The sequence below is a fragment of the Sorghum bicolor genome, chromosome 2, assembly GCF_000003195.3.
Source record: "Sorghum bicolor cultivar BTx623 chromosome 2, Sorghum_bicolor_NCBIv3, whole genome shotgun sequence".
Classification (NCBI taxonomy): domain Eukaryota; kingdom Viridiplantae; phylum Streptophyta; class Magnoliopsida; order Poales; family Poaceae; genus Sorghum; species Sorghum bicolor.
In genome coordinates this window covers 59,184,753-59,199,668 of record NC_012871.2, presented here as the reverse complement: position 1 = coordinate 59,199,668, position 14,916 = coordinate 59,184,753, and the positions used below count along the sequence as shown (strand labels likewise).

Genomic DNA, 14,916 nt, shown 5'->3' with positions numbered 1-14,916 from the left:
GGGCTTAATAACCATGTGATGACGCCACCTCTGCTATATATATTGTTCTGGTCATAATATAGATACAGACTGCTGATTGTTTAAGTAACAATCGACCAAGTTGATCCAATAGTTCCGAATCCGTTCAGCTGTCCCTCCCAACCTGCAACGGCGGATCGGCTGCCCTGTTGCTTCATAAGATACAGCTACAAAAACGTGCCCGGTGGACACGCAAAGCTAGCGTTGCCTCCAGCTACATACAACTGCGAACAACATTTTGGTTTCACTTCCACACAGAACCACAACAAGGCCAGAACCGTATGCGAGCAAAGGGAAAAAGGGGGGCTGGATTTGGAGAGGGCAGTTGCTTCGGCGACAGCCACATGAACCACGGCTGCTACGAAGAATACAGCTCCGGGTCAACTATTGCGTGCTTGAGTGAGAGCTGAGGATCGGACGAGAGAGATGCCGTGAGGCGTGACAGCCGCGGAGGGAGTCGATGCCGTAAACAAGGCGCGCTCGGTCGTCACAGCACAGGACGGCATAATAATCTTCTCGGCTACGGTCAAACGAGTGAGAGAGAGCTGATCAGATTTCAGTAGAGTGCTTTGCATTGCATGAACCGGTCCACAGCATTTCCTTATCTTTGCAAGGCCAAGGCGCCCAGGGGCCAGGGCTCCTGCGTCGTCCAGCTGGGTTCAACTAAAGCTTCTTCAGCACGCGCGCACACACACACACACTAAAGCTTCTTCCTTGCCTAATCAGTACGAACGTACAAGTCTTTTTAAGCTGTATCTGGGATACTGCTAGTTAAGCATGAACCTGTCTTTCTGAACAGAGGAACCACATATGTAGTAGGCAAATAAATGCCTCAATATAATGATTCATGAACCTCTTGCTATGGAAGAAGAACAAATTCATCAATGTTTCAAAAAAAAAATCATCAAAACCCTCTTCAAAGTCTTTGAAACCAACTCTTGAGTGGAATGAAACACTGCTCGACGTCGACTCATTGTCCTTGGGTCTTCATAACAAAAATCAAAAGCATGACATTTCCGCACAATGGAAATGGGGAGCCGTCAGTGCAATTCCCTCAATTTAAATTGACACTAGGACCCCCCCAACCTCCACTACGATGGAGCGCATTTCAAAATACCATCAGCCGGCGACCTGCTTATGCCCCGTGACAGCCTACCAAAGACTCGCAGCATCGATAACACATTGTTTTAGCTGCAGCAGCACTCATGGCATAATGGCAAGCCGAGCCCCCACCGGATTGTCATTGTTTAAGCAGGCCTTAACCACCAGCCTGAGCCACTCACTTAAGCCAGAGAACAACTGACAACCACAATCCCAGCGGGGCACCGCTGCACCAGCATGTGAACGTCGCCATCCAAACAACCCGGCTTTTGTCACCTATCAGCCCATGATTGGGAATTAAGCTCGCCAGTTACCAATAATAGCCGAGCAATCCAATCTTTCTTTTCAGCTAGTGTCACGGGAGACATGGAAAACAAAGCGCAGCAGCTGTTTCTTCTTCTTCTTCTTCTTCTTCTTCTAAAAATCGAGAGATCTAGTCACTCAACCACTAAAGCCTATCACTTTGTTTAACTCCAAATTCCAAGTCCACAATGTGTATATATCTAATTAAGGGAGCAGACCAAAGATTCCTACTGTAGAATTTAGCGATTGGCCACCTACAGTAAGTTTGATTTGATAATGGACTCTGAATTGTATGGATGTTCATGTTCATTTCTCAGACCAGATTGTTGTCGATGGAAGGAACAAGGATGGGTAAAAAATGGCTTGGTCAGTGGAGCGCTCAAAACTGCACAAGAACATTGCTCGCTGAACAATTGCAACTTACAACAATGGGATGGGAAGAGAAATCCTCCCTGAATTGCCAACCAATCATCAATCGAAACAATGCCGGCCGCAAGCCGCTTCCGCCGCCGCCGCCGCCGCCGCCGCTAGTCCATCACACACACTAGTTCTTCCAGGCGTAGACGAGGAGGGAGAAGCCGTCGCCGCTCTGCAGCTCGGCCTCCTCGGGGCTGCCCCAGTCCATGACAGTGGAGCCACTCGCCCACGACGCGGAGGACGACGCCACTGACGCCGACGAGGAGGAGCTCGCCTTGGCCAGCCTGCTGGCCTGCCCCCTCTTCCTCCTCCGCTTCTCGCCATTGCTGCTGCTCTCGCTCCAGTCCCCACCTCTTCCCCACCTACCAACGTAGCCTGCCCAGCCGCCTCCGCCTCCGACTCCGACTCCCCCGGCCTTGTCGAGCAGCTCCTTCTCCTTGGCGTCGTCGGCTGGGTCACGCTCCTCGCCGTCGTCGCAGCCGGCGAGCTCGAAGCGGAAGACGAAGACGGCGTGCGCTGGTGGAGCCACGGCCGCGGTGAGTGCCGCAGCGGCGACGGCGGCGTCGGGTGGCGAGGCGTCGCGCGCGGGGAAGAGCCAGTTATGAAGGTCCCAGGACACGAGGACGCGGTCGCCGCCGCCGAGGTCCACCTTCTCGGTGCCGCGGAACTTCCAGCGCAGGCGGCGGACGTGGAGCACGCGATCGCCGTCGACGGAGACGGACATGCCGACCTCGGCCCTGTCCCGCTCCCGGTCCTTCTCCCGCCCCTGCTGCCCCTGGGCGGCGGCGCGCGAGACGAGATCCACCGAGATCTCCCGCTCCTTGCCGCGCACGACGACGCAGGTCCTGTGCCCACGGCCGCCGTCGCGCATGGACACGTGCTCGCGGCGCGAGACGAGGGCGGGTGGCGGGCCAGGCGGGCGCCGCGCCTTGGTCTTCCTGTATGCCTCCTCCGCCATGTCCCCCGCGACGACCGCCATCTCGCCGTCCACCACGACGGCGACGAAGTACCCCGAGGAAGGCTCCGGGGATCCCCCCGAGGGCGGGAAGCGCGCGCGGGAGAGGTCCCAGGCCACGTCCACCACGCGGCGGCCGCCCCGCACGCGGAACCGCTTGGACCCGCGCCGCCGCCACAGCAGCCACGGCCGCACGCGCACGGCCACCACCGTCTCCTCGTCGCCGTCGCCGTCGCACTCGCCCTCGTACTCGACGACCTCGCCGTCTCCGTCTCCGTCGCCGTAGTCGGACGCCGCCGAGGGAGACGGCGCCGCGGAGGAGACGCGGAGCACGGCGCGGAGGCTGAGCCCCAGCGCGGCGCGCGACCAGGACAGCGCCGCCAGGCCGAGGCGCGTGTCGTAGACGGAGGTGGCCAGGCTGGTCCCCGCCCCGGAGCCGGACCCCGACGAGGCCGACGCCCGGCCGCCGGGCGCCGCGGCGGCGCGGAAGCAGGCCGGTATCGCGTCGGGCATCGCGCGTTCTGCTTCTGCGGACTTGGGATGGAGAGGGGGTGAAGAATGGCAACGGAAACCACAGAGATTTTGCGCTGAAAACGCAGGCGTTTTGGGGGGTTTTCTTTATTTTTGGGGACTTTTTCCCCGGTACGGGTTGGTTCGCCCCTCGCCCCTGGCGCAGAGGTTGGACTTGGACCAGGCAGCACAGCAGGACCGGGTGCTGGCCTGCGGGGGGCTGGGTACATATAACTCTGACGAGGTGGGGCGGGGCGCGGGGTGTCGCTGTGGCTCGGCGCGTTCGTTGGACTGGACCCAGCCCCAGCTGGGGTGCGAGCGCGACGCCTTGGTGCGGTGCTGCGGTGGGAGACTGGGGAGTGTATGGGGGTTTCTTCCGACGCTGGTTATCGTGTCGAGTTTCCTCCGTTCGTTGTTGTTAATTTTGATTTTTGTTTTGACAAGGGCGCGCGAATAAAGCCGTGTTCACATATTACTGGCGCGCGTGCGTGCGTGGTGTCAGACGCATTGTTCACGGACGCGAAGCCTGGTTGGTTCGTGCTGGATTCCTGCAATTAATTAGTAAATAACGAGGGGTGTGTGTGTGTGTGTGTGAACGAACTGGTTTTCTCAAACCGTTGATGGCAACGGTAAGTGTTGTTTATTCGGGTTGGTAGTTTGGAGTGCAAATTATTCGATCACTTGTTGTGTCGAGTCTAGATCGTCTTAGCATGTTATAAGAGCTCAATCTGAAAATTTCAAATGCAGGTTGCTCAGCATATAGCTTATCCGTAGACATTATCATCGTATATATCGTATAACGGAGGTCACTTTCCGGATGTGATAAAATATTATGACGAAAAAAATATAGTAATATCTATAGGATAATAGCATGACAAGTCAAAAACCAGAGAAATAAACTGCATACGAACTTAGCTGTCAAATAAACATTGCACTTGCAGCATATGTAAACTTGTTAGAAGTTCCCAACAAAAAAAAAAGAGTGTGCGACGTGTGTTGTACCCTCCGGTGTCATTTCTCCACAATTTCACTTGCATTTCTCCCCGATTAAAGAACAGGACACCTTGATCTGCGAAGGCTTTGTGACACGAGTGCCCCTGTTGTTGGATAAGGATGCAGGTGAGTTGTTTTTTTTATTAGCTAACCAATGTCATTCTAATTGTTTAATTTACGTGAAATGTCATTCTAGTCCAATTGAGTAGGTTTTTAGGTCGATCTAATAATCCAAAATAAGTAGGACTTGCATCCGATGACTTCACGTTTGGTCAACTTCACTACTCTGACACGAACGTCGTCTCTGAAAGCCGAGAACTTCGAACACCAACTCCCTGCACTCCGCTTTGGGCGTTGGTTGCCTATTCCAAAGGGCACTCCGCTCCTTTTTTTTTGCTCGCCAAGGCTTAATCATGAGGCGAGAGTGCGAGACGTAATCATGCGCGACATCGTAAAAAAGTGGGGTCGATCAGCCGGAGCCTCGATTTGTTCGTGCTAGATAGGTATGATACTCCCCGTGCATACAGATTGCATGCATGCCGGTGCCGGTCGCGACAATACACACGACATGATGCATGGAACCAAGAAACAGGGGAGTACGTACGAGTACTACCACAAAAAGTCTGGGAAAAAAAAAGAGACGACGAGACACCGGGCCGCCAGCCGGCCGGGGACGAGAAAAATGAGCACGCGCAGGCGCAGGTGCACCGAACGAACCGTCGAGCCGCGCCCGCCCCGCCCGTGCTCCATCTCCACTTCCACTCCCACGGGGAATGGAAGTAGCCGCAGAGCACGTGAGGCAAAGACCACGCTAAATTCAGCGCTGATTCTTGTTCGGTGCCGTCGACGGTCGACCGGCGGACCGAAAAAAAGGACAGACGAGACGAGACGACGCAGGCAAGGTATGACCGGCCGGCTGACTGGCTGAGGGTCAGAGGACGACAGGAAAGGCTTCAGCTTCAGCGCCGAGGCAAAGGAGCGGTCCAACCCGCCCCGCCCGCCGGCGATCGACCCACCACCACCACCACGGAATGGCCGTGCGCGGCGCGGCACGGCGGCAGCGGGTTTTTCCTTTTTTTTCTTGCACGCGCGGCGCGGACGAGCGACGGACGGAGCGCAACGCTGAGCCGGCGCGTGCCGCGCGAGTGTTCCGCGGTTCGTTTGCCCGGTGCGGGGCGGTGGGCCGTGTCCGTAGCTGGAGCCTGGAACCTGGAGGAGGGGTGGGGGTGGGGGTGGGCGACGACCATGACCGACCATCGCCATCGACATCGAGCGATGCTGGTAGTTTATTACCCGTCGAGCGCGTGCCGTCGTCCGTGGTTTGAAGGAATCCGATCCCTGGATTGCCATGGGCTCCGGATGCTGCAGGGTGCAGCTGAAGCCGTCTTGTGGATGATTGGTGGATGGATCGGCACTGGATTGCCACCCCGGGCGGTGACTTGGACCGTGTCACGAACTCACGGTACGGTCGCCGTTCCAGAACTGCAAGTCGGCCGTACCGGTACGCGCGCCCACGCTGCCAGTCCCTCCGTCGTTCGTCGCTCGTTTTCGTCAAACCTGCGTAATTAATAAACGAGCCGACGACTATTACACGGAGTCGAGCTCGCCGTGCCACTGTTTATCCATCTGAAACTGCTGGAGTGAATGTGCCATGGCGATGCAGGAGGCACCGGCACTCAACTCGGCGCGCCCAGCACGGACGGACAGCAACACAAGTGGTCGACAAGTACAGCGCGCCAGCCTGTGCGGCCGCGCGACCGATCCGCCCGACACTGTGCCGCGACAGGAGGAACACGGTGACGGTGCCTGGTGCCATGCCATGCCACCGCCGAGCACATCCCCCATGACCGCGGACAGCGACCCCGGCGCGAACGGCGAACAACCGAGGGCGCTCCAGTCCAGGGCCTCCGCCGGATCCGAATCAAGTGGTGTGGCGCGAGTCGGTCGGGTGCCGGTGCGGTGCGCGACCAGCCGGCAGGGGCGTAAACGCCGGGGGGCTGGGGCTGGGCGCTCGCCGGTGCCTGGCCTGGCCCCAGACGGTGGCGCCTCAGCCGGCAGCCAGCGTGCGCGCGCCATGCGCATTTGCCGCGTGATTTGGTCGGGGGGGGTCCAGGCCCCAGCCGGGAACTGATCAATGACAGTCAGCGTGACATGGACTGATGAAACGGGAGAGATGTTTGGGCTGCTGTTGATCCGAATTCCGAAGATCGTTTCGCTCAAAAAAGAAAAAAAAAATCTGAAGATCCATTGCACGCATGGGTATGGCGTATCACGACCGAATCCGCCCGGATGCGGATCCTGTTTGAGACGTGTGCGGAGCGTTTGAGTTTGACTGGATCTATCGCTCGGGGACAAGTCAGAACAAGTACGAAGCCATTTCTCCTGATGCAGAATACCTTGCCTCTTCTTGACATTTCCCATCGAATTAAGGACCATTATTATATGCACTTATGTCGTGCACAGGCATCAGTTTTTCTTTTATCCCCAACATTTTGCCATCAAAGCGTTGATGCATGCTAGTACAATGCTAGGATGGCGGGTTGCAAATTTGTCTTCGCCGATCACTCACTTTACGGTTTTGCTGATGCTGCAAACATTCACATGAATATCTCTGGGCTGGTGCTAGCTGCAGTCTCTGCTCTTGCAGATAGTTGCCAGATATTTATTCTCATACAAGCAAACAGAACACTTTCTTGTGTCTTGACTCTTGAGGTCCAGAATATCTCCAGATTCTAATGCTGTTGGTACTGCCATGCCTTCGTGCTCGAGAAGTGTTTGTGTGTCGTCTATTCGACTATTCCCAAAGGTGGGTCAGAGCTGTATCACCGAGTCCAAGTGTATGACATTTAAGCCAGAAAATGAAGTGTATGACATTGACAGAACAGCTTCGTTGGAGATTAGTGTCTATACTGTTACCATCTAGTCACCATTCATCATTACTTTCTTCACGTATACAATGTGTCGGATCTGATCAGGCGGCTGTATTTTGTGAATAAACGACTACATGTCATGTCAATATCCGGGCCTTGTTTAGTTCACCCTAAACCAATTTTTTTTTAAAATTCTCCGTTACATTGAATCTTGCGATATATATATATATATAAAGCATTAAATATAAACTAAAACAAAAGCTAATTGCACAGTTTGCCTGTAAATCATAAGATAAATCTTTTGAGCCTAGATATTCTATAATTAGACAATAATTATCAAATAAAAATAAAATGCTACAGTACCTCCGAATAAAAAAAATTTGGAACTAAACAAGGCGCTGGTCTCTATTTTCTACAGTGCTTTTGTCGATGGGCAAAGCCACACACAGGTCTTGAGCGGTTGAACCATTTTATACATTGGATAGGAAATTACAGCACTTGGCATTCTTATATAAGATGATTGAAAGTGCTATTGAGTTCCCAACAGAGCTTAGGTTGGAATCTGGGGTATTACGGTGGCCCGCTCGAAGACAGCAGCTGCTATTGAGACCATTCGCCAGCTGCTATTGAGACCGTTTGTTTGCGAAAAGTCATGGCTAAAGCTACTGTAAGTTGATTTGTAAGTTGATTTATTGTAAAAAAAAACACTGTTAAACACTTGCTCGGTAGCTTCTAAAGGGCTTGTTTGTCAATCCACATGTACTGGGATTAAATGATAAAGTGAAAAAATAACTAGTAATTTTCTATCTCAATTGGGTGAGGGATTAGAGTGCACCCAAACAACAGATTTGATTTCCCAACAGCCTCGCTCAGCGCTCAGTTTTTGCACCGAATTTTCATAGAGCCCCACATGTAAGCCACTAAAAAACAGGATAAAATGAGGGGAGGAATTTTCATACAAGAGCCACATGTAAGCCACTAAAAAATAGGGTAAAATGGGAGAGCCTAGGGTTTGATCCCGCGAGCTCCTATGCCGCAAACAAAGTTGTCTACAACCAAGCTACGAGTTTAATACATGACTCCAGGTTAAACCAAATGTACACATAGCAACTCTAGGTTAAACCAGATGTACACATATAGCAACATTAACAAGGGTTGGTCAGGCCAGCAGAAGGGCTGATAGCGGCACTACTCAGGAACATCTGAAGATCACTTTCTGACATAACCAGAGCACTGAAGGCACCATAATGCCCCTTGTGCGGCGTTCTCTCGTGCAGCTTTCTTCCTAGGGTTGGGCTTGCTGAAGCACTCCATAATGGTGTTGAGCAATCCATCCAAGTGAACAGTCACCTTGCACTTGAATCTGCAGAGTTTAAGACATCAGCGATTCCCATTTCTAATCATAATAACCAACTTATGATGGGCAGTTATGAATCACTCTACGAAGAATCACACAAACAATGAAATAACAGATGATGATTGCCTCTAACCACATTTCAGTCACTTCAAGGATGCTACCTTAAGATGGTAGGAGTTACAGGTAGGCATATACTGGCTCGAAAAGAAAAGAACAAAATGGTTTGCTGTAACTAGAAATTTCAGAAAATTTGACCCACCTTTTTTTTAACTAATTATATTCTTATTCGTCAAACTATACTAACGAGGACTCCATTGTTTTGTTCTTAGGAATAATGCAGCTTTATTCTCACCTTTGTTTGTTCTTTCAGCCATCTAGATTGGATAGAGCTTCATAGTGCTCACAAGCCAATCTATTTCTTGTGATAAAACACAGAAACTTGCAGGTAAGCCTCTGCTCATGGAACTTCAGTCGATTTCCCAGTTCAGGGTTATGCTTGTGTAGTGAGTTAATGCAGCTAGCGTATTTTTATTAGTCATGACATTGGCGTTATCACATTCCAGCATTGGCAATTGGCATAACATCTCTCAAAAGTACAAATAAATACTGCATCATAGGATATTAGGTTGATGCCTTTTTGGTGACAATGCACCACACGCTATAAATATTGGAAGTCCATGAACATTTAATTTAATATTCATCAGTTAGTAAGGAAACTCACGTTTTGTTATGTTGAGGTCCTTGTTCTTCAAAATCAAATTGTGGTTCTTTCCAGCCAATTACCTTGCATATTTTCAGCAGTCTCAAGCTTGCCGGTTCGTTACCTACATAACCTCTGAATTTCAGTAAAACAATTATACAACCTCTGTTTCAGTAAAGCAATAGCTTATATGAAAAAAAAATGGAAGCCTCACTTTAGATATCTAGTTAAGGAAGAAGCAAGACCACTGATGCATATATATACTCAAGTGCATGCCAGAGCTCCTGGCCAACTTTCAAAAATGAAGAAATTAACGCAAATATGACCTGTTCGGTTTGCAACTCCAACGATCCAAACCAAAATTTGGAGATGCCAAAAACGTGGGCAATGCCACAACTATGATGTTTGGTTTGAGGCCATGCCAATTTGTGTGCAGGGTAAATGTATGTATGAAGCAGAATGAGTGTTTGGAGTAAAGCCGTGTTTAAATCCTTTGAAACTTATAATGTAAAATGTGAGGTCCAGATGTCATAAATGTTTTTTTAATAAAAATGTAGGCAAGTGGGATCTAGTTTTGTAGATTTAATTGTCTACAGACAGATCCCAAAACTGATGCACGGTTTAAAAGCTATTGCCATTTACAAACTGATAATCACAAAATTGAAGAATTAGCTTTTTTTTTTCTTTCTGTTTCTATGGGTTGAACTGGTATCCCCAGTCTATGTACTGCTAAGGTGCTTTCTAAAAAGCAGAGGTTTATCCTCCTTTTTTTTTTTTGAAGAATTACTGTAACCATACTCCTACTGACACATCATCCATGCACTGCACAGATGATGAAGCTAAACTCAGGCTAACAATTCACTTGCCCAAGAGATGCCATACTGGGCCCCTGGCCAAAATGTATTTGACACCACCAATGTTTGACCTTGAAGCAATGTTTGTTGGCTTGGACAAATGTTGGCTTGGTTTGCTAGGGCTCATTCCAAACAGGCGCATAAAGCCTAATTGTTTCAATTTTTGTTTAGTACGTAATCAAACTGAAAAGATACATCAGAAACATGCTCCTTACTGCGACCATTCGCTTGACCAGAGTTCTGTACTGCACAACTATTGAGCACATCCATGGGATCCTTGCCAGTAGAATCTTCAACTTTCAGACCAGCTGGCGCTTTGTTCTCCATGCCAAAGACTTCAATTTGCTGTTGTAGTTGGATAATGGACCCTGAAACTTCAGTCCTTCTGCGCTTGGCTACCAAATCCTACAAAGAGGGCAACTGACACCATCAGAATACAAACACAGACTTAATCTGCAGAGAGAAAAGGTAAACTCAAGCAAGTGGCAATGAATTTGAAAGGAGGATGAGAAAAATGGATGCAAGAGATTTTTGCCAACTTTTACATTTCCATCTTCTGACTCCACTTCCTCCTTGACTGGCACGCCACTGGACTTATGCTTCCTGGGAGGCTCCATAACCGCTAAATGGAGAGTAGCCCTGACAGGTTAAATTGTTACTAGTTAGCTATATGTTTCTGTCACAACATAAGTATCCACTATAGTAAAGTTTAGTGGCAAAAAGACATAATTCATTATCAACACTGTTTATTGGGCGCAAGAGAGTCATACTTTATCTCAGTAATGATATCTCACCAACACAGACTAGAAAAGTTGTACGTTTCAAAGCAAATGGGTTCAGAGCTATCCTCTGGAAAACATCCTACCTACTGGTCATGCCTATTGTATAAAAGACGGCATGCATGGTGCTCATTAAAGTCACCAAAAACATATAAAATAACTACTGAGTGCAAATTTGCCAGACCACATCTATGTTACCACCTATTCAACACAAGTTATGGTTAACGTCATATGGTGTGCCATTCATCGACAGGGCCAGTACATTTTTTTTTCTGTTCAGAACACGTGAATGTTTTTCGAGGATTTGACAAAAAGAAAAGGCCTTTCATGAACCAACTTAAATTTCTGACAACCTTATAAGCCATGGGATAAAAAAATTAGAAACGGTAATGTGCGTGTGGGGAGGGGAGGGTGTTAGTATTGACATAATTGCACTGCTGATTACTTGTAACAGTAGTGATGACAGAACAATATTTCTATAAATGAAAACTAACAAATTGACAGTTGCAGCTGGCTGTTACCATAATTAAAGAGTAAGACATTGTAAGCTACTGAGCGACATACTGCAAGAGTGGGTGACGACAAAATACTGCATGTTCAGGTAAAGAACCATTTAGTTCTGTCTGGCTATAAAACAAATGTCATTTTCTGGCAATCCTGAAAAGAAAAGGCCTTTGATGAACCAACTTAAATTTTTGTCAACCTTATAAGCCATGGGATAAAGAAATTAGAAACGGTAATGTGCGTGCGGGGAGGGGAGGGCGTTACTATTGACATAATTGCACTGCTGATTACTTGTAACAGTAGTGACGACAGAACAATATTTCTATAAATGAAAACTAACAAATTGACAGTTGCGGGTTGCGCTAACGCAGCTGGCCGCTACCATCCTTAAAGAGAAAGACGTTGTAAGCTCCACTGAGCGACATACTGCAAGAGTGGGTGACAACAAAATACTGCATGTTCAAGTAAAGAACCATTTAGTTCTGTCTGACTATAAAACAAATGCCATTTTCTGGCAATCCTGAAAAGAAAAGGCATTTGATGAACCAACTTAAATTTTTGTCAACCTTATAAGCCATGGGATAAAGAAATTAGAAACGGTAATGTGCGTGTGGGGAGGGGAGGGCATTATATTATATTGACATAATTGCACTGCTGATTACTTGTAACAGCAGTGACGACAGAAGAACTTTCTATATAAGTAAAAACTAACAAATTGACAGTTGCGCTAATGCAGCTGGCCGTTACAATCCTTAAAGAATAGGCCATTGTAAGCTCTACTGAGTGACATACTGCAAGAATTGGTGACGACAAAATAATGCACGTGCAGATAGAGAACCATTTAGTTCTGTATGGCTATAGAACAAATGCCATTTCTGGTAATCCGTAATGGATTTTTGTTCATTCAACCCCCAAGTTTCCTAGTCTAGAAACCATCAAGCTGTCTGCTCAGCGTCATATATCATCTTAAATAGTTACATCAACCTTGTCCTCGCCAAACAATTATACTCAGTCAGACAGTCACAACAAAGATGCAGATGTATATATCGAACTATGAACAGCAATTTATTTATTTTTTTCCAAGCAAATCATAAGATGCTTTGACTTTTTTAGTTCACCATCTAGACTATAGCAAAATGGATGTACCAAAAAAAAGCCAAAGCAATTTATAATTTGGAACGGAAAGAGTACTACAAATTCGGAATTTACCATCAGAAAATGATGCACCCAACGCAGCAGACTGGGGAATATCTCCGAGGCTGGACGACCCTCCTGATTCTTTTTAAAACCGCGCGGCGCGCACTGAAGCACCTAATCGAACTACGCGTGGTTAGGTCGGATTAGTGGGATCCCAGCAGCACACAAATCATCCAACCTATTGAAATAGTGAGAACAAAGGGTTTCGGATTTCATTGCTTTAGATCAGAGTCACAGTAAAGAATATGTCCAATCCTGGATTGAACCCTAGAACAATCCGTACAACCGAGTTTCAGTCGCTTACCAGCTGAAGAACAAACCGGCGGCCCGACTTCGGACTGATGGATCTGCACTCGAGCGAATGCAGAGTGGAGAAAGTGGGAGACGACGCCGCTCAGGAAGAGGGGTGAAGAAGGTGCTGTCTCGCCGGCTGGGAGAGTCGGAGAGCAGAAGGGCAGTCACCGACGGGGAGAGTCGGAGAGTAGGAGGGGACAGCGTTTTTGCAGTTTCCCACTGGTGGCCACGGAATGACGGAACCCCTGTCGTTTGCCGCCGCCGCAAGTCGCCACGCCACGACCGTGGCCACTTTTTTTTTTCAGTTTTGACCCCGACTCGGGTTCGCACTCGCAGATTTTTCGCATCCGATTCCAGTTCCAGCAGGCTCCTGTGCGCCCCGCCTAGGCGCACGCAACGCAAGGGTATATCCGTATATGTATCCACGCGCCGCGCCCACGCCCCCTCGGCTTCACCACAACAATCTCGTCTGCTCTCGAGCGCCGCGCCGGTGACACACGACACGAGGAGACGAAGCCAATCGTCCGTCCCCGGCGCCCTCCGTTGGTCACCCGAAACCCAAGCCGATCAGCTCCGCACCAGCACCAGCACCCCGTGTCGGCGATGGCAACAACGTTGTGCATCCGTTCCACGGACTGCCTCGCCGGCCGCGCCTCCTTCGGGGTGCGCGCGGCGCCCGCGCTCGCTCCGCGTTCGCCAATGCAGCAGCAAAGTCAGACTCCAGCCACGGCTTCTCCGCCTCATGTGGCCATGAATTCGCGGTCGGTGCGTGGACGGGCGAACGGGCAGCAGCGACGTAGGCACCGGCGGTCTCCCCCGGCGGCTGGGGCCGGGGCCGGCTCGCCACCGCACAAGCGCGTTATGGATAACGTCGTGATCCTACGCAGGGGCCAGGTCCTGATGGATAAGGCCACGGCGCCGCTGACGGCGACAACCTCGGCCCCAGGGCCGAGCGTCGCGCAGGCCGTGCCGGTGAAGGCCGAGGCTGCGCTGGCGGGGAAGCATGCAGATGCGGGTGTGGCGGCCGAAGCGCACCGCGGCGAGCGGGAGAAGGTGGACGAGTCCGTGGCATTCGCGAAGCAAAGCAGCCTGGAGGCTGCCGCGGCGGTGGACCAAGGCGGCGCGCAGGAGGAGGCGGCCGAGACGGCGGTGGCAGCGGACAGCATCGTGACGGACACGAAGGAGGAAGGATTCGTGGTGACCACGAACCAGAGCGGCGCGGAGACGACGACGGAGGAGAACGAACCTGAGGCGGGCGCGGGCCAGAGCGGCGCGCAGGCGGAGACCGCCGAGCCGGCAGCAGCCGCGGACCAGCATGGTCCCGACACGCGTGAGAAGGAGGCCGAGGCTGCAGAGCACCTCGGTGCCGATGCCATGAAGGCAGAACCCGCGCCGGCCGCGCACCAAACCCTCCCGCTGGCGAAGGAGGAGGAGGAGGCCGAGCAGGCGTACTCGGGTGCGTCGTTCGCCGTGGTCGCGCCTGATCCCCGCGCGCTCCCCATCCCGGTGCGCTTGCTGAAGCCCCGCGGTAGGGCTGCTCGGTTCCGTGTCCTTGTGCCTGACAATGACCGCGCGCCGGCGCCCACGGCATGAGGTCGTAGAATGCTGGAAGCAAAGCCGGGAGAGTCGTCGTCGTCGTAGTCGCAGGCTCGCAGCCCCGACGTACAGGGTAGCGGAGTCAATTAGAGCAGGAGACTACTGGATCTGGAGGTTGTATTGTATTTGTAGTTCTCATTCACGGGTCCATTTCTTTTGTTTTGTCTTCATCAAAATTGTACGTAGCATGATTGTTATTGTAGCACTTTGAAGTTTGTAGTTTGAAAAATATTTAGAATCTTCCTGAAACGGACTTCAACATTATTGTAATCCATTAAATTCCTGCACCGTTCTGTTTTGTAATTCATGAATATAAGCATTTATGTTTTTCTTTCATTTCATTTCAAAATTGTTATGTCACGCCCGGTTGTTTTGTGTCTCTTCACTAACCATTCTTTTATCCATCGAATTCATACCGCGACGTCTACTGGATTGTTCGATCTGTGTGATTGTTGTTTTTAGATTTGT

At 50.4% G+C, this 14,916-nt stretch overlaps 3 protein-coding genes across 8 annotated transcripts; 1 reads left to right on the top strand and 2 right to left on the bottom strand.

The window, feature by feature from the left end:
- Positions 1,687-3,529, bottom strand: LOC8054736. Its single transcript, XM_021453204.1, has one exon. It carries the CDS (start codon positions 3,305-3,307, stop codon positions 1,967-1,969), a length of 1,341 nt encoding a protein of 446 aa, XP_021308879.1. The 5' UTR covers positions 3,308-3,529; the 3' UTR covers positions 1,687-1,966.
- Positions 8,048-13,237, bottom strand: LOC8060250 (dicer-like protein 4). Of its 6 annotated transcripts, none has more exons than XM_002460168.2 (6): positions 12,863-13,237; positions 12,571-12,736; positions 10,624-10,717; positions 10,294-10,483; positions 9,246-9,348; positions 8,048-8,530 (listed from the first exon to the last, which is right to left on the bottom strand). In XM_002460168.2, exons 3-6 carry the CDS (start codon positions 10,693-10,695, stop codon positions 8,377-8,379), a joined length of 519 nt encoding a protein of 172 aa, XP_002460213.1. In that variant the 5' UTR covers positions 10,696-10,717; positions 12,571-12,736; positions 12,863-13,237; the 3' UTR covers positions 8,048-8,376. The 6 variants fall into 6 exon arrangements, with proteins under 6 accessions (XP_002460213.1, XP_021310253.1, XP_021310256.1 ...); XM_021454578.1 differs by having other exon boundaries at positions 10,618-10,717; positions 12,863-13,070; XM_021454581.1 differs by having other exon boundaries at positions 12,571-12,681; positions 12,863-13,058.
- LOC8070626 (myristoylated alanine-rich C-kinase substrate) lies at positions 13,456-14,445 on the top strand. Its single transcript, XM_002462336.2, has one exon. The coding sequence runs from the start codon at positions 13,456-13,458 to the stop codon at positions 14,443-14,445; it is 990 nt and encodes a 329-aa protein (XP_002462381.1).